The 26701-nt window shown below is 35.7% G+C and overlaps 1 protein-coding gene across 2 annotated transcripts in view; it reads left to right on the top strand.

The window, feature by feature from the left end:
• Positions 1–22680, top strand: part of ANKRD10 (ankyrin repeat domain 10) — a 37471-nt gene extending 14791 nt beyond the window's left edge. The window contains exons 4-6 of one of the 2 annotated variants that reach the window (XM_058829689.1): positions 14344–14579; positions 18032–18127; positions 21003–22680. In XM_058829689.1, coding sequence (XP_058685672.1) covers positions 14344–14579; positions 18032–18127; positions 21003–21487 — 817 coding nt within the window. In that variant the 3' untranslated portion in view covers positions 21488–22680. The remainder of the gene's footprint in view (positions 1–14343; positions 14580–18031; positions 18128–21002) is intronic. The other variant, XM_058829690.1, reaches the window with a different exon arrangement.
• The last annotated feature ends 4021 nt before the right edge of the window (positions 22681–26701 follow it).

Raw genomic sequence — 26701 nt, 5'->3', positions numbered from 1 at the left:
AAACATAGATACTAATTTCAGAAAGAAAAGTCAAAACAGACACGTGATCAAAATAATAATGACAGCTAGACATGTTCAATTGTAATGAAGCCCAAGATATTTTGCATGTCTAGTAATGAAGTTAATTTTCCTTAAATGATACCATTGTGCTACATTAGTGTTGCACATACATCTGATACAGTAAAGTATTTGACGTTCTTCTGTCAAATGACCCCAAACTGTACACTTTGTTTAGCATGTAGTTATTTTTTACAAGAAGTCTACACCTTGCACTGGTGATTAAATATAGAAAACAATGCAAAAGCAACATTATGTGTAAAACAGCAATTCACACACTTCACCATTAGTTTATTACTGTTCGTTAGTGTATTGTGTATTTGCCCTGTTAACTTTTTTCTTTAAAGGTTTATGTACTGCAAAAACATTCAGAAAAGCTCACAAACTTTTGAAACTTACAGCATGGACAAAATGGATGCAGTTTTCACCTAGAAATGTTGAGTATAAGCTCTATGGCTTATAAATAATATCAATACTTTAGCAATTTGTTTTAATTAGAACTAGCTTTATTATCTTAAATGGTAACTAGTTACTGTATTTTAACCTGCACTATGAAACTTTGAAGTTGTAAGTGAAATAAGAATCATGTAGTTAATTTCTTGTTTTACCCTTTGGTTTCCATCTTACTGTTTTTGTAATGCTGCCTTGATAAATCTGCCATAAAATTTAACTCTTAGTGGTGTCATAGAGTATTTAGGAAATATATTGCCTTTTAAGTTAATAGTAGCAAACTAATTGTTTTGTATTAAAAGATTTCTTTTTAGGAAAAAGAAATAAGCTGTCTCAGTTATTGACAAACACATGAAATCAGTCTTAAATGTATAATTTCCCATTTTTTCACTCACTTTTGGATATTTTTAAGATAAACTTGGAATTAAATTTACTGTGGAATTGAGCAAACCTTAATTATCATCATCAATTAGTCTGTAATCTTTTGGTTTTTACAAGGTAGCCAACCAAAAGAAAAGTTGTGGAATTGCATAATGTGAAATGGGTCATATCTGTCTTTGACCAAAGCTAATTTTGCAGCAGAGGCAGTGTAGGTCTATAGCAGTTTTAGTGAACAGAAAATAATTTGAATTCTCAGTTTTCTAACTTTGAATTCCATCTTTGTTTCAGTAGATTTGTCACAAGTTTTATAGGTAATTAAACGTCAGGTCCTATCATGAGAATGGTAAAACCAGGGATGCAAATGCAAAAGACTTGTGGAGCAACCCAAGTTTAATCATTTAGAGGATAAGGACTTGGCCCTGTCACCTGAGGGAGTTAGCTATTGACTGATAGGGGTAAGGATTTTTTTCCTTAGAATCCAGTTTCCAGGTTCAGTATGTTAAATTAGGCCAAATTCATGTATATGCTTTTGACACTGATTTATTTTGGGTCATCTGGTTTTGGAAGCTGGCCCTGATTAATGTTTATGTAGATTTCCTGGTTTTTGTAAAAACTTGAAAATGCAGATGCTCTGAAAGTTTTGACTCCATTATTTTATGGCTCCAGTTAGAGGAAATGGAGAAGGATTTTAGCCATATATTTGAGTTTTAATTTGTATATATTAACTGTAATTATAATTGACTGTATAAGACCCAGGCAAGAATTTTATGAAATACAGAACTAAGCACTGGAATTAAACTACTGATCTGTACTAATGATGAGTAAGTGCTTTTTATTTTTACTGGGATTAGATCTTCTAATCCAGTTTTTTCTTTATTTTTTAGTATAGTTAACAGTATTGAAGTCTAGTTTCATAAGGATGAATTAAATACCCCTTGGGAGTGCAAATAGTCAAATATACTACATTTACATTATATTTATAATATATGTTCAGAATGCCATCATCCCTAGTTTTTTATAGCAAGTAGAACAGGGATGCTAAGATTTCATTATTAGACAAACACTAGTAACCAATAATGTAATATTGCAATAAATACATCTTTTGTTAATGAGTGATTATTAGGATACTGTTGTTAAAATGAAGTAACTTGGACTAGAGAAATCTTGTTATGAGTGTTTGCCACATTTCTACTTTATTTCCTCCTTTGGTTATATTGGAAGACAAATAATATGTATAATAGTGAAGTTAAGGATAAAAGTAAGAATTTTAGTAATAATAAAATAGCCTCACTTGAATTTTTCTAGTTTACTAAACTTTACTATATCTCAGGCTTGTTAGTATATTGTTTTTACAGAGAAAGACAGGATGTTGCAGTCTATAAATCTCATTAAGCTGTTGCATTGTTTTCCTAATTGATGAGAGAGAATTTGGGTCTCTATTCCTGTGTAAATTTTTAATAATATTAAAAAATAATAATTGTACCCTAGTGAAAATATTTTGATTTTTTTGTGGTATTTACCTTCTCATTTTAGCTGAAGCATATTCTGTGCACAGTATGTCCTACAGCCATAAAAATGGTTGCTCCACTAACTATGGTATTCATGGACCCTTGAAGAGGGGGAAGCAGGTGGTCACAATGTCCTCATATGAGTGAAAAGGTTTGCTGTGTAACTGACTTTTTAATGTGGATAGTACCTTTTAAAGTATCCATAATTACTGCTGGATTTTCACTAAAAGGCATATTGATGCAATTTATGTATGGTTAATTGTGTATTATTTATCATGGTGACAGACAAGTGTTCACAGCTTTTTATGGAGGAAAAGCCTTCTTGGTGCCATGTTTTGTTTTGCTCTTTTGAACTGTTATGTAAGTGCTGTGTTTTAATGTAGTTACATAGTTTGTATCACAGCATATATAAAAAATTAAAGATTCAGCTAAGGACACTATTGAATTAAAAAGAAGCAGATGCCAGTGATGATTATCCTGACTTGTTTCATGTCTGTTTGCATGTGGTGCACTTATGCGGTGTGTCCACTTATTTCTGGATAAAAATTCTTCTGCAGCATTTAAACAGTTGTATATTCCTTAGTGTCTTGATTTAGAGCTAATAGAAAAGTTTGAAATACTTTATTATTCTGGGATAGAGAGAGGTGTAACTTTTGGAATGGGGTGTGCCTTGGTATGCACCCATCCAACTGAAGACAAGTTCTTGCTTGTTTAAGGGTTTTATTGATCGTGATACTTGAATAGTATTGTAGAAAAGCTTTTTATTTGCCTGACAGAAACCTTCAGGTTTTGGGTAAATTTGGGTTGTATACCATGATGGAATGTTGTGTGACCCCAAAGACATAATTTCCTTTCTAGTTTAATATACTCTGGTCTCAAGGTTTGAGTAGAAGTGACATGCTGGGATAAATAAACCAGTACATCTGTTTCCACCAGATGACAGATTCATACTGTGATGTTTATCTAGTTTAGGCAGACACTTCAGCCACTTTCTTGTTAAAGCTGTCTGGCATTCATCTGAGTGTATAAATTCAATGCCAGAAATGTCCTATTGCTGATATTAAGTTTTTCAGCAAGACCTTTATTCTCATTCTTTGACAAGGACTTACTTAAATTTATCTTTTCTTTTCAAACTCGTGTCACAAACTGCATTGTGTCCTTTAAAAAGGCAATATTGATATCTTTTTTTCTTCTTCTCAACTGCTCTCCATCCTCCATCGCAGGAATCTGTCTGCTGCAATTTTTTTTAGCGCTGCTGGATTAGTCCTTTGTGAAATTCTTGGATTTCTGTTTCACGTGACCACTCTTGTGATATCTCAGCTTTTCTTCTCATTTGTACATTCGAGATTTCTTGACTTGCTGAAAATCAGTCACCTCTAGTGAAGAGACAGAAGAGTAGTGATGTGTGTTTTCATGACAAAACAGAAGTCAGCAATTCCTTTGTGATGCAAATGCTCTGTTCAGTTTCAGTCTGGAGGGGAAGCTTACATGGCCTGTTCTCTTGAAGGATCTTGGTGTTCAGAAATCTCCTTAGTTAATGGATATCTTCTTGATTTCGTAAAATCTTAGGACCTACTTGCAGGTTTTTAATGTGAGCTTGTTTTTCTTGCCTAGCTAACTTAACTACCAAACTAAATATTGAACTGCAGTCCATTTTTGGTGTTAATGTACTTGTGAAGTGCCACGACTGTGTCACCTTTTTACTTCAGAAGCTGTATTACAGCATAGGTTCAGTGTAGAAGAACCAACATCCTACTTTCCTACAGTCATTAAATTAACCTCATCTTGAAAGTAATGCTTCAGGATCTTACTGATCATTTGGATTTAGGTGCTTTTTCAGCAGAGAAGTTCTTATCTGTTAATTAGTATATTAATGCTTATATAATCTGTTTGGTACTTTCCAAACTCTGACCACTTCATACACATCCTTTTTATAAACCTGATTGCCTCCAGATACTAGTTAAACTTCTGGATTAATTGCTGTTGTTGCATTATTAGACTGCTGTATAATTAAGGAAAAATATATGGCAGTTCTTGTTTAATTGCATGTAACAAGCATTTTAGGGACCATTACTGTAGTATTCTTGTAGTGACCATTTTTCATTGTAGGGGATACACGTGTTGGAATTTATTCTGCCTTTCCCATTTTATATAAATCCTTACAGAAAGGCAAATTCAAAGTGGCATGTCCATTTCAGTGGTGAAACACTTAATTCTCCTTCAAAAAAGCTGCAAGTAAAGCTTGGTAATTTCTTCCATGTTTGGTTTCCTGTTTGGTTGCTATGGTTGTAGCAGTACTTGAGGTGGTTTGTAGGAGCTTCTGATTATGAATTTGGATTTAGTCTGGACAAAAGATTTCTAAATACCAAAGCAGAATATATATACATGGGTAACTGATAAAAAATGAGAGGCTCAGTCTTAGGGTAAACCAGTGTGGAAAAACAGTTTTCAGAGTTACTGACGTTTCTAATAATTGCAGGAAGCGGAGGCAAACTCATACCACTGAATTCCTGTTCAGTTTGATTGCAGATTATTCTTAGTGGGGGTGGAATAACAACAGTGATTGCTGACATCAGTGGGAAAATAGCAGAATATGAGAGGTTGTGCTTTTTATGAATAAAGTAAAATCCATCATTAAAGCAATGATACTTAGGACCTTTCTGAAACATAAAGAGGAAACTTACTAGATACATGTGAGCTTGATAGGTTAGCTTATTCATTAGTGAGAAGGCTTATTGCACTGGTTTCTTGACTTTTCTTCAGTCCAAGAGGGCTGGGTAAAGAATATGGGAGTGTTACCAATACTTTTATATGCAGGTAGTCAAGATTTCTGACAGGAATGTTTGGGGTTTTTTGTTGGGATTGATCTGCCTTCATGTAAGATATTGTGTTAATGTTCACATTAATGTGTGCAGTTTCCCTCAAGATATTTATTTATTTACTTATTTATTTATTCCCCTGCAAGATAAGCTATTCTGTTGTTATTCTGTCTACAGAAACCTGGGTTCAGTTAAGTCAGGTGGAGAAACCAAAGTGTTATGGAGCTTGGCCAGAGTTAAATACAGTGAAAGAAACAATTATATCCCCAATACAGTAGTTTACTAGTTCTGATGGCTAGTCCAGATGTCAGTGGTGGTGATCTTTAGAGGTGCTATGCTTGATCTGGCAATAGTTTTTGACTAGATACGTGATGAGAGGATTGTTTATTGCAATGTCTGTTCTAGCCTACTGTGTTGATTTGGGTTTTGTTTGCTGTTCTGGTTTGTGCATATTCAGTAAATTTGTTCATAGATCAACTATGTACTTAGTAGCCTCTGGACAAAAAAACCCAGGAGGTAGTTATGGTGTGGCTCAGAACATGGTCAGAAAAGTTTTCTAATGTCTGTCATGCACTACTGGTTACAAGATGTATCTCATGGCATGGAGGCTTAACAAACCATGGAAAAACTTTAGTAATTATAACTTAGGGAAAATACTACTCTTCAGCTTAATTCTGTTTTGCTAGATTGAGCTCATTGTGATAGATAAATTTTCTTATAAAGGGAGAAGAATCTAAGTTGGAAAAGCTTTTTTATGGAGCTAATTTAAACTGGTTTTATGCACTATAGCAGTTGCTTAATCCAAAAGATTTTGTCTGCTAGACTGAACATATAAAATTATTTTTGACACCAAAAAAAAAAAAAATTATGTAGTAGTTACATAGTGTCCCTATTATGGGAAAATAGTGAAACCGTCTACCACCTATAGTCCTCTAATTCTTTATTTTTTTCCCTGCTTTTGGCACAAAAATACCTCTTTAGTTTTATTTCCAATCTTCCACTGTCCATGCTTTTTGTGCTGAACAGCTTGAACTTTGAGGTTTGGCACATTTGAGAGAAACTTGCTTCCTTCATTTCTCTAATTCTAAACTATCTTTGGGTTTCAGTTGCTATGTTGAGGAGAAATAGTGTCATTTTATTTGCTGCTAGAGTCATCTTGGTAGAAATCTGTGTTGCAAGGTTGTTTTATCTTTTCAAGTCAGAATTTGCTCTGAACCTATCCTCAATACTTTTCCATTACACTTTCTTCATTGTTAGCAATTTTATTTGCAATTCTTGCTCATGTTTCTAGAAACATGAAAGCAACAGCAGTGATAGTTCTCATTGTCATAAGGTCGGCTAAGTAATTCTTACATTCTCTTGGTGTTTAAAGTGGCTGCAGTAGTATAAAGATGCTCATTTGGAATTTAATTTTACTTGTGATCTAGAAAATACTTTCATTTTAGTAGGAAAGGTCTTTTCTGTTACGCTGTATTGCAATCAGATTGTTGTTTCAAGAGTTACCATAGTCTTTCATACCTTCCCTTTGTGAATCGTTTTTAGGAATCACTTCTTAAATAATGAGATACAAATTTAAAAATATTGGTTTTGCTACCAAGCCAAGTCAGGCCTATATTGTTCAGGGAAAAGTTTACTTGGAAATGTGAATAATTTGTACAAAAGGGTACTGAAAATGAGGTGCACTGTTTGAAGTCTTCAGTAAAGCATAGAAAAGGGAATACAGGTAAAACAAAAAATCCTGATAGTGGTGTTTGTGGTAATTGCAACATTGCCTACCACGGTTAATGAATTCTTTCTTCTGCCAATGTTTTCTCAGTCAGGAGTTGAAAGTTTTTAGGAGCTAATTATAGATACAAAATTCATAGTGAACCTTCATTTTCAAGTGGAGAAAGTAGCTTCACAAAGCATAGTCCTTCTGTCCATTACATTCCTCTTGTTATGATTTTGGATGATGTTCACAAGAACTCTACCGCTGGTTTTAAAAGTGTAAAATAATTTCAGCTGCCAAATGCTTTGTTGTGAAATAAAAACTTGGCACCAACTTGTGCTTTTGTAGATGCCCAGTGTGTAATTCTAGCATGAATTTGTATAGCTGCCCCAGCAGTGACACACATCTGTTTAGTTAAGATTATTTTTCTCTTGGTATCTGGAAAAAAAAAAAAAGTTTGAAACAATTTAATAACTTCTGTATTTGGACACCAAAGGGTTAAAACACTTAAAGTTTAGTATTTTAAAATAATTTTGCTTTAGAAATTTTAGACTAGTATACTACTGTTTATATAGGAAACAATTTTTCTCACTGTGGGCGTTTTAGTGTTCTGATCTTTTTTTCTCTTTCTTCTTTTGTTTTGTTTTAATCCTTGTATCTGCTAATTTTTGTATAGGAATAGCTACTAATTCTTTTGAGATACAGCCTACTAAATTTAAAGTAATTGAAGCCATGAGTTGACTGGTAACTTTAATCCATTCTTTATAAATTTCAGTGAAGAACTGAAAAATTGGTTTCAGGATGAAAGTTATAATGCTTTTAAAGGCATAAAAGGCTTAGTATCTTGTTGTTAAGGTGGTCACATGATAATGGCTTACATATTGAATAATGTGCTACAGCACTTTATGTATGTTAATGTACTTTTAATCTTAATGTTGCCTGCAAATATGTGATCCCTTATGATATAAGTTTCCTGTTTATGCACCATTGCCCGTTTAAATCAAACAGAAGATTCTGAAACTGTAAAAACTACACATGTCAATGTTTTACAGCTACGTAATTCGAATTGACTTGATTTTTTCAAGTAATCCTAGAAAGGGGGAGCATTCCATATAGAAACTGCTGAAACTGCCACAGGTGCTTCTCCGAAAACCTTACAGTTGTGGCATTGAATGTTCAGTATCGCTTCCTTTCTGCACACAAGGCATACTGTTGAGGTATTTGTTGCGGTGATTGGTTTTAATGCTAATCTAGGAATTCAGATATAGAATCTATAGATTTGCATGCTTTGCTTACCCTAATTTACAATTATCTACATTTTTATTTGTAAACTAACAATAGATAACTTGAGATCAGTAATTTTTAACAGATATTACATTGATATACAAAAACTGTGGTTTATTTTCTTAGATTGTCGCATGGCATTAACAAAAACACAGTAAGATGTAGGTGCTGTAATCACTATTTCAAATTAAACATTTAGGAGATTCTTTTTTACATATATGATTTTCAAAGATATTTATTGCTGACTTTTTGTATAGCAAATGTTTGTTTTGTTTTTCAAGGTATGTGACATTATAAGTTAAAGATGGTATACTTCTAAGGTATTTCTATGTTAAAAAGACCTAGAAATCTACTTGGTTTTTTTTCCCACCAACGAATATGAAAAATGAACAATTAAAGCAACTTGGAACCAATTTTTTGAAGTAAATTCAATAGCATTTATAATCAATGTGAGAAGCACAAGTCTTTGTTTTCTTTCTACAGATCTTTCGAAGAGTAAATTCTGTAAGTTACACTGAAGTAAATCTTTCTTGCACAAAGTCATATTTAAACAATTCTAAATTTTGGGTGGTTTGGTTTTTGGTTTTTTTTTATTTTCCGTGGTTTAGTCATAGTGGAAGCATCTTGAATATTTTTTGAAAGCTTGCCTCAATTTGTTTCCTCCCTTTAGTAAACTTCTTAAATTAGTTTGAAATAATAAAAATTTCCTCCTAAATAAAGCTAAACTGAAACCTAACTTCATGTTTCTGTACACCAATCTTGTTTGGCCAGATAATGCACTTGTCTCTTGGTTTTGAGCAACAATTGAATTACACTCACAGCCAACATTTTTGAAAAAGCGTTTCAGCAGAAGGAAATACCTAAACTCGTGCTTCATGGGTGTCCTCTTTATAGCTGCTTTAATTGGATACCAGGACTCTCAGATGAACTGGGCATTTAGAATGGGAGTTCAGATGATGTCAACCCAGAGGGAGAAAAATGGATGCTAAAAAAAGTCCTCTTCATGCCAAGATCAGTCAGTTTTGAAGACTGCCTGTGGATGTCACTTGATGGAAGAAGAAAAACATGTTATAAGAGTGTTGTTTTAAGCACTGTAGGTCTGAATAAATGTATATGCAAAAGTCAGAGCGTTAACTCAATATATCAGTGTGCGTTTTGAGTTCATTTATAAAACACCTGTCACTACAGAAGAATGCAAGTGTCATATATCAAGAAACTTCAATATCACCTACTCATCCATATTCAGACTTTCAATGTCTTTTCTCATGGATATTTTCTATTTAGAATAACTTTATAAAATGAAAATGTATCTTTCCATACATTTGGCTTTCTTCTATTGTGTTGGAGTTAGTATCTTATACACCTGTATTTGGAAAAAAATGAGATGTTTTTATTACCAGCTCCTGGATTTTAGCCTACAAGAAGGCTGAGGGTAAATAATACCCTCATATAATAATACTTCATTATTTTAATTTGTTTCTAGTAATAAGAATTACATGGAAACAGTGAATAAAGTATATAGCAAAAAATTACTGCTAAGTGAAAAAACCTGAACAGGACTCAGTCATTTTTCAGATACTTGAATTGCCTGGGACATGATGCAAGATATGTTTCCTAAATATTGAGTGAATTGACTTTCTAATGACTGCCTTTAGCCGTGGGCAATGTTAAGTAAAGAATTTTTCTCCTGTTTGTCAATTCATGCCTTCATGTATGTTCCTGTCTAGAGCAGGTGCCAAAAAAGGAATTATATTTTCCGAGCTTTTGTTTTCAGTGTCCTTTCTTCAGTTTTTCCACCTGTTCTGTAGCTAGATTCACCTTTGGCATTGTCTTCAGTTTTTTACTTTTTTCTTTTTTGCTGATGAGAGAAGGAGTTACGTTTTTGGAGCACTGCTCTCTGATTTGATGGTAACTAGGCCAACCTTTAGAAAATACTGCACCAAGTCAATGAATACTGTTTAATAAAGGCTGGCTTAACATAAAGCACATGTCACATTCCAAAACTTACTCTGATTTTCTGACTTAGGTCTTCCTTCTATCTCTCCATGCCTTCCTTGCTGCTGGCTTCTTCATAATGAATTCATTTGAAAAATGCAGTGTTTGTAACCTGCTATTTGTCTTGTTTCAGCTATAAGCCTAGCCTAAAGACAAACCCTGAAAAGAAACATAAGCTTGACCTTAAGTTTGGCATCTTTGTCACAAAAGATTTTTTTTAAAAAAAAAAATGACAATAAGAACAAATACCCCCCTACAAAACAAAATGTAAAACCTGCTAGAAATCTCTGTACTCATTTTTTAATTCTGAATAATGTAGTTGCAGAAATAGACCTGTCATATTTGCTGTATGATTAACAGGAACAAAAGGACCGTTTGCCTGAAGATTTAATTATCAGTGTGTTCCAAGCTTCTTGGAGTTTCTACTCTTTCAAGGTGTTCAGGATAAAAGATCAAAGCTGGTACCAAAGGGATTTTTAACTTACTAGAAAAAGGAGATGGGCCGAAAAGAAGATTTTTTTTTTTTCCAAGACCCATGACATTGAGGTAGTTCTGTCTATGTTGTCCACTGCTTTATTTCTTTTATCAGTGTGTTTTTCTTTCACGACCTAGGTCTTGAAGTTACTTTCAGTTATAATATCCTTTACCAATCCTTTTTCTTTATTTCTTTATGTCAGCAGAATTTTCTGCTTGTTGATTTTTCTTCCAGTTTTTTTTAGCCACACGTTCCTTGTCACATGGCTACATTTTGTAGCCAAATTAATCACATACTATTCTTCCTCCTTTTCACTCAGTTTACATATAATTTGAGTTCATAACCGAGGGCTGCCATAGGGATTGCACATAAGAGGCTGAACTGCTCTTACGTGTGGTTGGGACTGAATCATTTCTATTTTCATCCGTATAATCTAGTCTGTCTACAGTAATGACACTTGAATTCTTAGCTCCTGGGATAAGCTGAGGCAGACACTTCACTGTCAGACATGGGCAGCAGATTTAGCATTAGGTGTGTTCCTAGTTCCTTGTAATTACGACTTTTAACAGGACAGCTCCACTCTGAGTTCAGATTAACACTTTTAAGTAATGGTCTAGTAGATATCCTAGCTTTTTAATTCATTCAAGTACTCCAGGGTTTCTGGAAGGACTGTGTTACACTGCTTTTCTGTTACAGACTCAGAATCCTTACAGCAATTGACAATATTTCTAAATAATTTTGAAACTACATAAGCTCTTCCAGTTTGCTAAAGTTCCATAGTATCTGTTAAGAGTATTTTCTTTCTGGTTTTGTTCATACTTACATTAGTACTTTTTTTTTTTTTATTTCTTGGATTTTGTTATGGTAGGCTAATAGAGCACAGCTAGCTTTTGCTGCCTTTTGTGTTCCCACTTACAGATTTTTTTCCACCTAGAGAAAACTAGAGAAATTTGCTGAAAAAGTAGATCTTTTGTATCTTTCTAGCCTGTTTCTGAGAAAGTGACAAAAGGTTTCTGCAGAATTTGTCAGCTTTTCCTTTTCTCCTTCCTGTTAATGCTGGAATGCAAGCCAGTATAATAGAAATTTGAAAGTATATGAAAGTCCAAGAATAGTCAGGCCTTGATTAAAATCATGGACATGGACAACTGGATATAGAAAAGATACTCAAATTAGTGTTCCCACAGTAAGTGAGCAGAGAGAACAGCTGTGTTAATCTTCCATGACATTTGTTCAAACAGTTTCTAGAGTCATCTAGAACTTAAAATCTCTTATTTCATTGAGCTTTTTTTTTCATTACTAACTTGATAGGCTAAATTCAGATTCACACCTTTAAGGAGAGGTGTTTCTAAACTTCAGAAGCAAGAATCTTAAATCCAATAGGCTTGAGTCCCTTGAAAACCTATGCAGCGCTTCCCGAATATTTCTGTAAAACAAGCACATCTTTGTCTACCTGATTTGTTTTTTTTTAAAAAAAATTGATTTGTTCAGGAAGAGGTAGGAATGGGATAGATCTTTAAATATCAAAAGTCATTACCTTTTAAAATTTTGCAAATTCTAACTCCTATTTATTTTGTTTCTGGGAAATGTAATTTTTCTTTCCCAGAAAGTTCAGTTGTGTAGCTTTACACATTTTGTTCTGAGTTTGTAAATCTCCAAGTGCCTCTTGCATCTTACATTGACGATCCTTTGGAAAACAGTGACTTAATTGCAGTCTCTTACAGTCAATTTTGGAAAGCACTTAGTGTTCAGTAGTACTTGCTAAGTAATAGAATTACTGATTCCTTGAATTCTGTTAAATTAGGTGGCTATTCAATACCATACTGGTTTTGTCATTTTTATCTTTCTATAACTTCATTTATTTTGCTCTTGCTTAGATTTCTTTTACTGTTCTTTTGGGGCTTGGAAATTTAAAGAAGGTATCAGAGAATTGAGTTTTCTTCTTGAACAGAACAGATCTGTTAAAATTTCTCTTTCCTAAGCTGTACTTTCATCATTCTACATCCTTAGGCTGCACAAGTAAATCAGAATTACTGAAGAAGTGTCAAATTGCTTGCTTAGCAGCAGCTTAAACAGTGCAGCAGGGATTGACAGAAGAATATCTGATATCATGGGTAGCTCTTAAAATGAGGGGAAAAGAACCATCTCAAGATTCAGCAGCCTTTATATGCTAAAACTTAATCCTGATGCTAGCTTTAATTATCCTTTGTTCATATTAATCACATTCATATACTGCCTACACTGGATGCACAGAGCAGATTATTCACTTAGCAGCTCTCTTGTAGGTATTCAAAACTAATACCACCTCAAAGTTTCATTTCTTTTTACTAACTAGGTTTTTCAGTATTCTGAAGTCTTACTTTCTAGAGCATTCTTGACTGCTGTTCTGTGAATTTTCACTAGTCCAAGTAAATAATGACTTAGAATCAGGTAGTATGGAATTAAATTAAACCTGATTTAGGTTATGGGTTTTGTGATTCTGTAGTATTTTGGCTTATCCATTCATGGAAATAGTCTTGCTGTAATAGTCAGTTTGTAAAGGTTTTCTTATATCAAGTAAATTTCAGTTATCTAAGAAGCAAATCTGGACTTGGTTCTTTAAATTCTTCTCATGAGCTGGAGTTTCAAGAGAATCAGGCCTATTAATCTTCTGAATTCTTACTCTGTTAGCTGGTCTGTTTCTGGATTTATAAGTAATGGACTTGTCTAAATGACTGAATCCAAGAAACAAAAATTCCATTTTTCTGACTAGTTACATCTGTCTGGAAAAATATTAGGAAAAATTAATTGGTATCTTTTGCATCACCATCTATTTTTGTCACTCCTGGCCTTCTTATCTCCACTTTTAGGCTCTTCCTCATGAAGTTATCCTAAATTGCTAAGCACAAGACATCCTGTGTATTTGTGTAAATGCATGTGATACAGCACTTTTTCAAATTAAACCTCTACATATCCTCCCGGATTTCATTCCCAACCTCCTTGATGCACTAGAATATGAAAAATCCAGTGCCATTCTCTTGTGCACAGAAAAGTCTTGGTTGAAATTACCAAAGCAAGTCCCAGTACTTATGATGTCACACACTTTGAAATGAGAAACAAACCAGAAACAAAAGTATAAGCAAAGCATAACTAAGTATAGCATCTTTTTTTATCTTTTACTATATATGTATATATTTTGTTGTTAGGAAAAATAGCGATGTTGTTGTTACCTTAGAAACCAGAATGCCATGGACAATTGCCAAGTCATGTTAAGTTTGTTTTGAGTATTTGATCTTTTGCTCAAGTTAAAGCAATAGATTGCAGAATAAACTGCAGAAGATGATAAAATACAGCACTTAAATTAGTCTGAAGTTAATGTAAAGATCAGCTACTTCAGACTGTTTTAGAATAAAGCATTTTGAGAAGTTTAAATAGGAAGATGGTTTAAGGCACATAGTATATTGATTTTATTTGAAAGTGTATTGTCTCCCAAATTTTGCTTAGAAGTGAGATATATGTGCAAAAAGTTAAGATAGTTATAAAACTAAGATTGATAACTAATTTCTTAATTGAAAATTTGCTAAGTGTATGTTTTCTCTCATCGCCAGCAGATAGATAGTCAGTAAGGGCAGCAGCAGCAGCCAGCTAGCCTGATGAATGAGTGTAATCCAGTTTCTTTGTATTGTACAGCTTGAGAAATGCCAGTGGCCTGACAGCAGCAGACCTTGCACATACCCAGGGCTTCCAAGAATGTGCCCAGTTTCTCTTGAACCTCCAGAACTGTCACCTGAATCGTTTCTATAGCAATGGCACCTTAAATGGGGTTCATCAGAATGCAGGTCCCAATCCATTCAGTGGTGGGACAAGTCGAAAGAGATCCTTTGAAGATACGGAGTCTGCTGGAGTAAAGAAGGCTAGAACAGAAGGTGAGACCCCAGAGGTAAAAGGGATGGGTTGATACTGTTGCTGAGAGAGGAAAATAAACGTTTTAAAGTCTTTTGGATGTTGAGTATTATTGACAAACTCACATATCTAAATTACATACTAATACAGGAAGCATATTAATACAGTTACTCTGTGACACAAAATCCCAGTTCTTCCTATAACTTCATCTTGGCGTGCTCAGAAATTTCTATTTCCAGAGAGTGCTAAAGCTTCATGATGCTGAGAAAAATTATGCAGAGGAGTAGGAGCTAAATTAGCTTCTACTCCATCCTCAGTTTCTTCAGCTTCAGGAGGGCCAAGTGACATTCCATTGATTCACAGAGATGGCTGGATGTTCTCATGGTAATTTTCCATTCCAGGATTAATTCACAGTTCAAAAAGTGCTACTTAAGGTGGATGGAAGAAATTGAATGCTGAAGGGTTTCACAAATCAAGAGGGGTTATGTCTGTAAATCAACATACCCTAAGTTTTCAGGATTGTTTTCCATGGGGAACTGCTATCTTACACAGGGATGTAAGACCAGAATGAATCTTAAGGTTTTCTATCCAGCCTTGTATGTTGAGGGTACTGCTGCTTTGCCAGCAATGATAGAATAGAACAATCTAAATATATTTTTTGGTAGCTCTGTGTAGAAATCTTTTTTTTAGAAACACTTTGAGTAACATGATTGAGGAGAATTGCCTTCTTCCATTCTGTTGGTCATCCCACTAAATTCTTACTAAAAACAAGGGAGTAATTCTGCACGTAAACCTCCTTTTTCCTGGTGATGCTAAAGGATATTTTTCTTTAGTGTCAGGAAAAGGGCTTCATGTCTTCATTGAAAACACTTTATTCAGTTAAAGTTCATGTTCTAACATAAGTAACTTTCAGTGAGCCAAAGAGAAAGGGCTTAAACAGTGCTTAATTCCAGATAGCAAGGGGGGAATTGAGACATAAATCATGTTTCTAAATACGACATAGGCAACATAAATCACATCAATATCAACACTACAATTTGTTCAGTACTTGCTGTCCAAACACCACCTATACATACCAGGATCAGAGACTTTAACTGGATACTTCATGGCCAATCATAAACAGGATATGTTGCTTCACATAGCTGGTCTAAATGAAAAATTTCATTATGGAGAAGAGTTGCTGTGCAATTAAATAAAAGACTTCAGAAATAAATATTTCCTAAGTAGCTAAATAGAATAGGAAAACTTGCCCAGTACACAATTGTTTATAACAACTGCAGAAAGATGTTTTCAGTCCATTGATCTGCTACCAACAGGCTCTGCTTGAAGTCAAGTTAACTTACCTAGCGTTTTGAAGAGCTGCTCCATCTGAGTGTTCCTAAGCAGATGTCTCTTTCAGAATATGCCCCAGACTAGTCCATAAGCAGCATTTCCCCACAATGTGGGGGAATGGCATTGTATCTGCATTACCTTTCACTGTACAGAGTTGGTCCAGTACCTAAGTTAGACTGAGCAAATAAACACAGTGCTTGAAGTGAACAAGTGCTCCTTGAGCAATTACAGAAATGTTGGAAAGGCAATCCGAGTAATTTTTTTAACTCTGAACAATATGAATTTTTAAGACCTTCACAAACAAATGCAAAAGCTTTGGTGCTTTTGCTTGAAAGTTTTTGGAGTAACTAAGAGATGCATTGCAGCTGTGGGAGCTGCAGTTTCTAATCTGACATGTTTGCCCTCAAAGACATCAAGCATCAGTAATAACTATTGCATCGATGTAAAAAGTCTCTTGCACTGAGAATGAGTCAGTGTTCCTGAGGCATTCTGAGTAAACAACAGAGCTGAGCAATGAGTTATCAGTACATCTTTGTGCTCAGCTTTTTTACAGAACAAGCCCAATTTTGTGTTAATTTTAAATCCTTACTAAAATCACACTGGTCTGTTGTCCTTTAAAGACTATTTGCACAGGAGATTCCAGATGTTCAGAGAGTAAAGCCAGCCTGTATTTTCAGGGAAAAGTCATGTTTGATGGCCATACCACAAATTTGAACAATCACTGCTTTAAAACTACTTGCTGGGACATCATATGTTCCTTACAAGAACCTGCAAGCACTGGAGTTGAGAGAAGATAAATTCTTAAGGTGTGCTTTGCCCTGGAATAACTAAACTGGGCATTGGATAGGCTTTACTGGTAATTGTTTATATGCACACAGGTGTATCTGCTAACAGGTGCATAGTATTAAAAAAAGTCTTAAATGTCAAAATTAGATAATGCTGATACATGATAACACTGTGATAGAAACTAATTACTCAAGGGTCATTAACAAGTAAATTGGTGACCACTTTCAGAATATATGCCAAATAATTTCTAATTTTTACATAGAAACATAAAACTGGATTTTATGTCCATTTTTCTGGAATCAGTTCCAGGAATTTCATCCTGCTTCCTGGGAAGGTCAGCAGAGGATGGTGCACAGGTTCAAAGATGCTGATGATGCACACTGGGCCAACTGGTCACACAGCTGTGTTCGTGTCAGCCATCCTGGCCCCTGTAGTCCAGCCCTCAGCAGGTTGACTTGTGCTCTGTGATGGGTGTGCTGCTTACAACCAGTGTCTTGGTGTCACGAGTCTCAGCACATGCTTTAGGTGTTCTGTGTGAGGTGTGATGGAGGGCATTCCTGGAACTGGACCCTGGAATTGGCCAACATGAAACTGCACTTAGATATTACTCAAGATGATTTTAAAAAGTCCCATCCTGATTTAGAGTGATTTGAAGCCTTCTGATCCAAGGGCCATGATGTCATTTAAGCCCTCAGTGATCTGCTTGGCCCTGGAACAATTCAGGCCTTAAGGTTCCTTAAAAATGAGTGGTTTATGAAAATTTTGGTTGTGCCGAAGGTAATGGAAGCTGAATTGAAATCTGCCAAAACAGGTATTTATAACATAGTATTAAAAGTGTGTGCAGTGAGTGTAGAAAAGTGTGTTAATGTCAGTGTTTGAGCAGGGCAGGGCCTGCTTTGATAGTAGTAGAGCAGTGCTCCGGGTAGGTACAAGAAGTAATAGTGAAGTCAAGCCCCTCTTGCTTATTAAAGCATTCCCCCCAGCAGTCTAACCACTTGGCAACTTCTGTCAGAAGACAGTTCTGCTTATTCAGCTCTTGGAGAGATCCCTGGAGCAGTCGGTGTGGATATGGGTGGATTACTGGGACCTGGCCCTTGGGAGTGAAAAATGGAACAGTCTAAACTGACAATAGACAAAAAATATGTTTTGGGCACATCTCCTGTAAAGCCTAGATAGAAGTAGCTTAAATTTCTCTCCAGCTTTTTGTACATCAGACTAGTAACTTTCATATATAAGTGCAAAGTCTAATAGGTACCCTGGTAATTCTGTTTTGCTTTAATAATCAAAAGTTCTCATCTTTTTGTTGGCTGAGTTTTCACGTGGGCACTAATGACTAAACATGACTTTTTTTTGTCAGCTTACAGCTTTGATGGCTTAATACCAATGCTGAATGGAGGAGCTGAGGACGATGCTGACAATATGCACGTTGATAGAGAGTTTGCTGTTGTATCAGGTGGGAGTGGACAGTTTCCTGTTAACTACAACAACATTCAAATGGTTGAAGACACCAAACAACAGGAGAGTACTTCTGTTGGACCAAAAGAAATTGAAATATACACTGTTTCTGCAATGCAAACTCCTTGTCGTTGCAAGAATCAATATGCTTTTTATTTTTAATTTAAGTATAAAACTTAGTCCTTTATTTTTGCACATTGTTGTCTGGAGTCTTGAAAACTATTGTATTGCTGTAACACCCATTATATTGGGGGTTTAGTAGGTATCAAAAATTAGCTGTTTCATGCAATGTATTGTAATGGTGAAAGAGAAGGTTTATTAGTAATTTCTTAATATTTCAGGTAAACAGAAGTCCACGATGGCTGTTTCACTTTTAACCTGAGGCTTGTATTACGTTGTGCCTTGCTTCTAGTTGCTAAAATTTTGAGTTAAAGGAAATTCAGAAATAAGTTAAATTACTTGTTTAATTTTGATTGAGTCTATAGTAATAAGACTTGATAGGGAAACATATCCTAGCTTTGAAAATAACATGTTGTGACAAAACTATATTCAAAATAGTACAATAAATACTATAGAGAATAGTCTAGACATATACCCTGTGTTCAGAACTTGCTCAGACACAATGGCATAAGTTCAGGATCCTGCTGTGGGGTTTCTTATGTAAATAGAAGACCAGACATCACAGGTTTAATCCACTATTTGGAACTAGTCGACCTGGGAAAACAGATTTTGTTTTTTGTACCAATCATCATGAAACAATCAAACTAGGATTGGTCAGTATTAATGCTCTAGATTTTTTTAAGGGCTGCTTAATCAAGATGCTTGTGGTCACAGGATGTGTTTAGAGTTTGATTAAAACTGCCTTGGGTCAGCCTTTTTTGCACTTTGTAGGTTAAGACATGGAGTTACTACAATAGTGCATTATTTCATTCAGAAATTAATTTCCTATTTACCAGTTTTTTCTGCCAAAAATATGTTTATGCTTTGTACCACAGATCCAATTCAACAAAGGGAATGATAAATAGATATTTTAATATATTAGGAATAAATATATATACATATATATAGTCAATACTTTAAAAGTAGACTATATTTTCCAGTGATAATTACTAAGTGTTCTTATTTATGTAAAAATTAGTTTCTTTCATAAATATACTCTATTACTGTATTACTATAGGTGCTCATTTTTAACCGATAATAACATTCTATAATTATCACTAGAACAATTCGTTACCTACTTTTGCATATTAACTAATAGAAGTGCCAGATTTATTAAATTTGATTTGGCAAAAACAGCCTATAATGGTTTCTTTTGAAACAGTTAAAATTTTGCACTTTTCAGTTAATAAACACTATATGAAACTCCTTCTGTGCGTTTTCATCACTGAAGTACTAACTTTGATGTCTTGATGGGTTTGTGGGGGTTTTTTCCACTTTTAATGAGAATTCATGGTTAGGGAGTTTGGCTGATGTGGTTATTTTAACTGATGTCGAGACTAAACAGGAAGCTCCAGTTAGTACATCCAGGGAGTTGCAAATTGGACACATTTCTTGTGTAACTTACATGGTGTCTGTAAAGTATCAGTGTTGTAATTCATACTTCAAATAACAGCCATGCAAACAACTGAGAGAGAACCAAAACTCCAGATTCTTCCTTGTCAGACAGTGGTACTCATTATCTGTCACTTAAATGGGAACCCAGTGTTTTACAAATGTGGGAAGTTGCCAACAGACTAAATTAACTGAATTAATTTGCATACATGCAGTAAATGCAATCCTGTTTTGCACATGGGTTTATGCATTCATGGAGACATAAACACATGTGCATGTATCCAAGGATAATCACAGAATGTAAAATCTTTAAATGTCACCACATAGCTCTGTAGTTGCTATGTTTGCCTTGCTCATCTTTACCAATATAGACATAAATTATATTTTAAAGGCAGAATATACCATGCATTTTTTGTGCTAGTACTTTTGAGTACCACTGCAAAAACATGCATTTCAGACAGGCTGATGAAATCTGTTCATGGAAACAAAACCTACTGTACTAATTACTAGCTTCAAAGGGGAAATTGCTTCGGAGCAGTTGTCAGTAATTTTTGCATGCACATTTTTAGAATTTTGTTTCCTACTACTATTTTTTAGTCTTCTGTGCATTCTGCTGTTGCTATTGTATGGCATTTTGCATGTGGGTTGTACACATGCTATTATAAACATAGCATTAAATACAAACCTGCCCAGTATGTTATCTAGCAAGCTGCTAGGTACATTGGAATACTTTCTGAATAAAGGAACATGGAAACTTTTTATATTAGCCCCCCAATGTAACATTTCTTTATTTGACTTACTTCAGTGTGTTCTGTATTGTGAGAGTTATAACTAAAAAGAAAAAAAAAGCCACCGTTAAATTACAACTGAAAAATTAAAAAAAAAACCCTTCACTCTCTCACAGATACTCGTTTTTTGTATGTACATAATCTTCCATCCCAAGAGGGTATTACAGTTAAGGTGGAAAGATCACTTTTATTCCGCCTTTGAAAACACTGCCCAGAATGTTGTCTGTTGCACTTACTTCATACAGTTAAATGAAAAAAAAAAAAAAAAAAAAGAAATTGAGAAGTTCACGTTGTCTTTGCAAAGATTAATATAGGCATATTGTCCAAGCAAATGTGGATAGATACTTGCATTTTCAACATAAGAATCCATGCCACTAACCTACTGGTCAGATCTCATTACTTGGAACTACCTACATTGTTATAAAGAAAGGATAGATTTATTTTCAAAGCTGTGTATGGAATCATTTTTAAGTAAGTTAAGTATAGTGGAGACGTTTTGATGTATTTCGATTTATTCTTAATTGTTGGTGACAGGTGTATTTCTTAATGCAGATATGAATAGCAGTAGCTCCATATTGAATGCACTGACAAATGGATGTGCCATCAATGGACATTTGGATTTCACCGCCGCACAACAGCTCAGTGGGATGGATGCCAGGCGTGAGGAGTGCTTAGCATTAACACCTAACGGAGCAATTCCTGGAGTAACTTCTCCCAGTAGGCATCGAATTCATGCCAGTAACGGCACCGAGGAGCCGGAAAAAGCCATGAGTAATTCCACCGATATGTGTGGATCTCTCCACCTGAATGGAAGCCCGAGTAGCTGTGTTTCTAACCGGCCCTCATGGGTGGAAGACCCTGGAGACACTTTGCACTATGGACACTATCATGGTTTTGGGGATACTGCTGAAAGCATCCCTGAACTCAGTAGTGTTGTTGAGCATTCCAATTCTGTCAAGGTCGAACAGAGATACGACAATACTGTCCTAGGCACAATGTATTTGTACCACGGTTCCTAGATGAATGACATTTATATCAAACACTTATTGAAATTGCTACCAAATGAAACTGGGGGGACAGAATCCTCACATAGCATTAAATTTGAAGATTGCAACTTGTTGCTATTTTTACACTTTGTTTATATGAAAAGTAAACCTTTAATTTGACGGCCTTATACAATAGTTGTAGTTTGTTGCATGTATGGGGCTTATTTAGTGATAAAATAGGTGCTGTCATGATGGAATGTTTATTGTTTTAATTTTTTTATTATGGAATGTTCTGGTTTTGTATTTTTTTTCTAAGCTTGTGAACACTATCTTTCCCTTTTTAGAGCTGTTTTCCCTTTTATTAAAACAATGTTTAACTGAATTTTGTGAAGAAAATGTTACGTATGTGCATCACTTAGAGGTAAAGGTTTTTCTTTCCCGTATCTTCTGCTGAAGCTGTGGTAGCAATATCAATGCCAGCTCTCACTATGCAAGGTTGAAAGTGGCAATCTTCTGGAGCTTCTCTGACTTTATAGTTTGTACATTTGTTTGGTATAGCTAGATGTTCATCTTTAAATTTTTTGAACAAGTTGTTTAAAAGTGAGGAGACAAATTTGGAAGGAGTTGCTGTTTCACTTTCTGTAGCGTAGAAGTGCTTTTTGTTGTTGTTGGGCTCTTTGCATTACAGAGTGGGGAAGTGGGCTGCCTTTGTATGGTCGCAGTTGGGTGTGCCTCAGGTTAGCTCTGTGGTGGGTTTCTTTGGCTTCTCTCCTTTGTATGTGTGCTTGATGTTTTACCATAGCTCACAGACTGGGGGCATGTTGGCACGGTTCTGCTTTGTACGCAGTTTAAAATTGCTGTTACTCGTTATAGAATTTTGCCAAGTCAAAAAATTTTGAGTTTGACTGTCTTGGATATACATTTATTGTCTTTTTTTTTTTTTAACATAGGCTTTGAAAATGTAACGTTGTGTACTCTTTGGGCTATGCTCACGGAAAATACATTGTATTTAATGCTTAATACACAAATCAAAATTCATATAAGTGCACTATATGAGCACTAATATTATAAGTTGCTGCTTGTGTTATAAGTGAAGAGTGGGGAAGAATATGGTAAATGAGATAAGCCCTCTGAATTGTATTGATTTTTTTGTTCTTGTTTTGTTTAAAAAGGGACCTTTTCAAATTGGATTTAAAAAAAATAAAGAAACATATTACATTGTATCTCAGTATTTTGTTTAGATGTTATTATTTTATAGGCAAGTTGAGAAAGCGTTAAATATTTTATAAGCCACAATTGCCATAATTTTTCTCAGTGCTGCTGTGGAATTTCTTTTTGTCAGTATATGAAAACAGATGGGAGCAGCCCAAGTTGTCCTTGACTGAATTACAGAAACACAAACTGGATATTTGGGGTATGACAAGTTGCATCAGCCTTCAGCTTAAAAAATACTTGGCTAAAATATTGCCTGTCTGTAAATAAAAAAAAAATTGTAGTCTCATTCAAACATTTTTAAGCAAAATGCTACTCACTGCAGAGAAGTCAGTGTTTGAAATAGCCTTTACACTCTACATGGTTCACTAGGCACAAGATGTTCACAGTGTATTCAGATTGAGAGTAGGACTGGGGAAAATTGACCAGTCCTTTTGCAGACCAGCAAAACTCCTCAGTGCCTTCTGGAGAAAAAAAAAAAAAAGAAAAAATTAAAAAAAGACCATTAGTGAAAGCTGAGTGTCACCTGGGATGGGTTGCTCTGGTATGCACATTAACCCCCTGCTTGTGCTTGGACAACTGCACCTGGGCCCTGTTTTCAGATGCTTTAATTTGCTGGTGTAGTGCCAGAGGAGCACATGCCATTGCCATTGTACTGGCACAAGACAGCAACGCTCATCTGCTGTAGCACTTGGGTTTGGGGATCTTAAGTATTTGCCAAGTTTGCTCCACATGCTTTCTTGTACTTCAGATAAATCAGAGCCGTTCATAATAAGCACTGCCATCTTACTTTCATGGCTGTAAACTGATCCCTAGAGAGTTTGCTTTGAGTACAACCAAGTTGGCATATGAGGGTGTAATGTTAGGTACATAATTTTAGCATGATAAGATTTATACTCTCTTCATAAGGCAAGATTTTTAAAATCTGTGTACATTTGGTTTTCATTTGCTTGCTCTTCACACATTTTCACCTAAAATACCTTGGAAGACATTGTACTTCAAATTCAAAGGGAGAACTTGGAGCTTTATTTTAAAAAGCACTTCTGTGCTTTCACATGTGTTCAGCCATGTGTTGATAGACTACAAGGTCTGTATCTGTTGTCAGGTCCCATTGAAGCCAGTTGTTAAATTTGGATTACATGGAGAAGACAAGTGAGGGCCATATGATGTAGGTGCACGATGTGTGTCCCCCAGGTGTCTTCATCTACAGTTAATGTTGCAGAGGTAGAACTCTGTGACAAGAGTATGACTCAGGCAAGAGCTGAGGTGTATCAATTTTAAAACATTAAATATAAAGATGAGAATTCAAAGATGGCATTTTTGCAGGTGCTCTTTGAGACAATATATTTACTTACTGCAAAAGCCATCTAAAATCTTGTTTTTAAATTATCCCATAAATTTTCAATAAAACATGAAATAGGGAATCACAGAATCCCAGTGCGGTTGAGGTTGGTGAATACATACCCAAGTGTGTGCTGCTGTTGTCAGCCCATACCACACTCACAGGAAAAAAACTTCTCATGCTTACTTGGAATTTTCTGGTCTTGCAATTTGAGATACATGTGAGCAGTAAGTTATAAAAGTAATGAGCTCAGCAGATCCAGCTGTACCTCTGTGCTGAACTGGTAGGTAAAGAATTGTCAAGCACAGAATGAGTTCTGCCAGGTGCAGCTGTGTCTTTCTGTATCACAGAATCATAGGCTGGCCTGGGTTAGAAGTGACCTTAAAAATCATCTACTTCACACCTCCTGCAGTGGGCAGGTACATGTAACTATTGATGATGCAGAGGCCTAATTTTTAAATATCTTGCTGTTAAAACACAGAAGACTTTCCTGGTGTTGCTGTGCTAGGTAATCTGAGGAGCCTGTCAGAGATCACAAACCCTCCTCAGGCCCAAGTTACCAAGTCTCAGGTTCTGCTGACAGCAGTGCTGAGCCAATTGAATGAAGCTGTGCTTTGCAATTCCTCAAGAGACTGCTGGGTTTTAAACACCTGGAGTTAAAGTCTCACAAGCTTTCTGCCTGGCAAGGACAGTTGTATTGTAGGACTGTTCATACTTGGGCCTTTTGTCCAAGTCTCGAATTTTCAAGATTTGCATCAAGCAAACATTTTTTAGGTGTTTAGTCTTACTCTTAACCTTGGTTCTGGACATGGCTGTCCAAAAGCAAAGTTTTCTTTCCATCTGCCAGGTGTAACTCGGTAGTACCACTGTGAATATGGAATTCACTAACTCATATTCTCACCATCTTCATAATCTCTTAACTCTCAATTTTGTGTGAAATTTCAGTTTATTTCTTTCTGGCTGATGCAGATGTTTTTGCCCTAATTCCCCCTAAATGTAGCTCCTTTCCTATTTTGTTTTTCAAAACCATTTGCAGAGTTTTGGCAAAAATACAAGTCAGTACAGATTCAGGCAGTATTTTGATACAGAATATTTCTGACTGAGTAGTTAAAATTAGCAACACTGGAAGAAGGGAAAGGGAAGTGTTACACTACTTCTTACGTAGTTACAGTCCTTAATATTTTTAACAATCCCTTGATTCCAAATGAAAACTAGTCTAAACTTCTAATAGTCATGAAGGAAGGCTTTTGTCTGAGATGGGTATTAGGTGAAGATGAGATGCTGCTTGGCTTCAAGAGAGGTGCAAATACTTTCAAACCCTGTGAACTTTCCTGATTGCTGGTCTTGCGTCTTACTGATCAAATCCTGTTCCTCGCTCTGGCTCTCATTTGGGAAGTTAGCAAAGGGCACTGTAACACAGTGTATTTTACTGCGTTAAAAAGCTATCGTCCTCCTGCAGTCTGAAACTGAACCGCACTTTCCTCTTTATACCCAAGTTATAAATCACTACAGAGCTTCTGCCATTCTGATTACAGATGTAATACATCCAAAAGAGATGGCTCACAATACATGGAAATAAGTCCTGAGCAGATAACACAGCTAGATGGAAAAGGATTCCTTGCTGTTCCACACACTAGAGCCAACCTATGGTTGTGTGGCCAGTCACACACACTAAACCTTGCACACATCACCTATTTTCTGTACTGCCACTTTCTCCCAGTCGGTGAAAAACCGCATTCCCCCAACACAGAACCGCCCAGCTTGTGTTTCCATGCTGACACAGGTGGTGCAGTGCATCCTTTATGTTCCCTGTCTGGGAATGTGAGGCAGAGGTCTGGGCAGCTGGACCACTCCTCCCTTGCTGGTTCCATTACATGGGACACACACTGCAGCAAAACCTGACAGATTTTCTCCACGCTGGTTACTAACCCACTGAAATTCTTTTTAATTGTGCTTTTAGGGGCCTTTGTGACAAAAAAAAAACCCCACACCTTCTCTGGCACTCTAATAAGTGATTTTTTGGGTTTGGGGTGTTTTGTGAGGGTTTTGTTTGTTTTGTTTTTTGTTTGTTTTTGTTATTTGCCCCCAAATCCCAAGTATGCCTTCATATCAAGGTGCAGCTAAAATTAATTTCTTGATGTTCCAGGGTGGAAGTCCTGGATGCAATGTTTGGGGTCAGACAGCCTGGGGATGGAGCAGTGTTGTGGATGTCCTACAGGGACAAAAAGGAATAGAAGTGGCATCTTCCTGTGCTGGACAGTGCTGTACAGCAATTAGGCCGAAGTGGAGTGGAAGATGGTACCCTGGGAACATCCCATTTTGCTGCTGCGGCAGGACTGGGGAATGCAGATTCACAGAGCCAAAATCCTTGAGACCCAGCTGAATCAGGGAAAAAAAAAAAAAAAAAAAAAGAAAGAAAAAAAAAGTCTTGTGTAAGCAGGATTTACTATTCCTGGCAACGGGTAACTACATTTCTGCTGTGCTGCTTAATGACTCCCAGACATTTCACACCTCTCCTTCCTTTCCCAGAGTTTCCTGTCTCATATTGGTGCCTGGTTGTTCACAGGCAAGGATCAAAAGAACTCTGGTTTAAGGCAGATGGTTTATTTTTAAAGCTTATCTGGGTTTAATTTTTTTTTTAATACAGAGCAATAATTTATAAAAGAGCCATCTACTTCACTCTGTTATGAGCA

The sequence above is a fragment of the Poecile atricapillus genome, chromosome 1 (assembly GCF_030490865.1).
Source record: "Poecile atricapillus isolate bPoeAtr1 chromosome 1, bPoeAtr1.hap1, whole genome shotgun sequence".
NCBI classification, from domain to species: Eukaryota; Metazoa; Chordata; class Aves; order Passeriformes; family Paridae; genus Poecile; species Poecile atricapillus.
The sequence above is the reverse complement of the archived record's forward strand: the minus strand, read 5'-3'. Positions and strand labels throughout refer to the sequence as shown.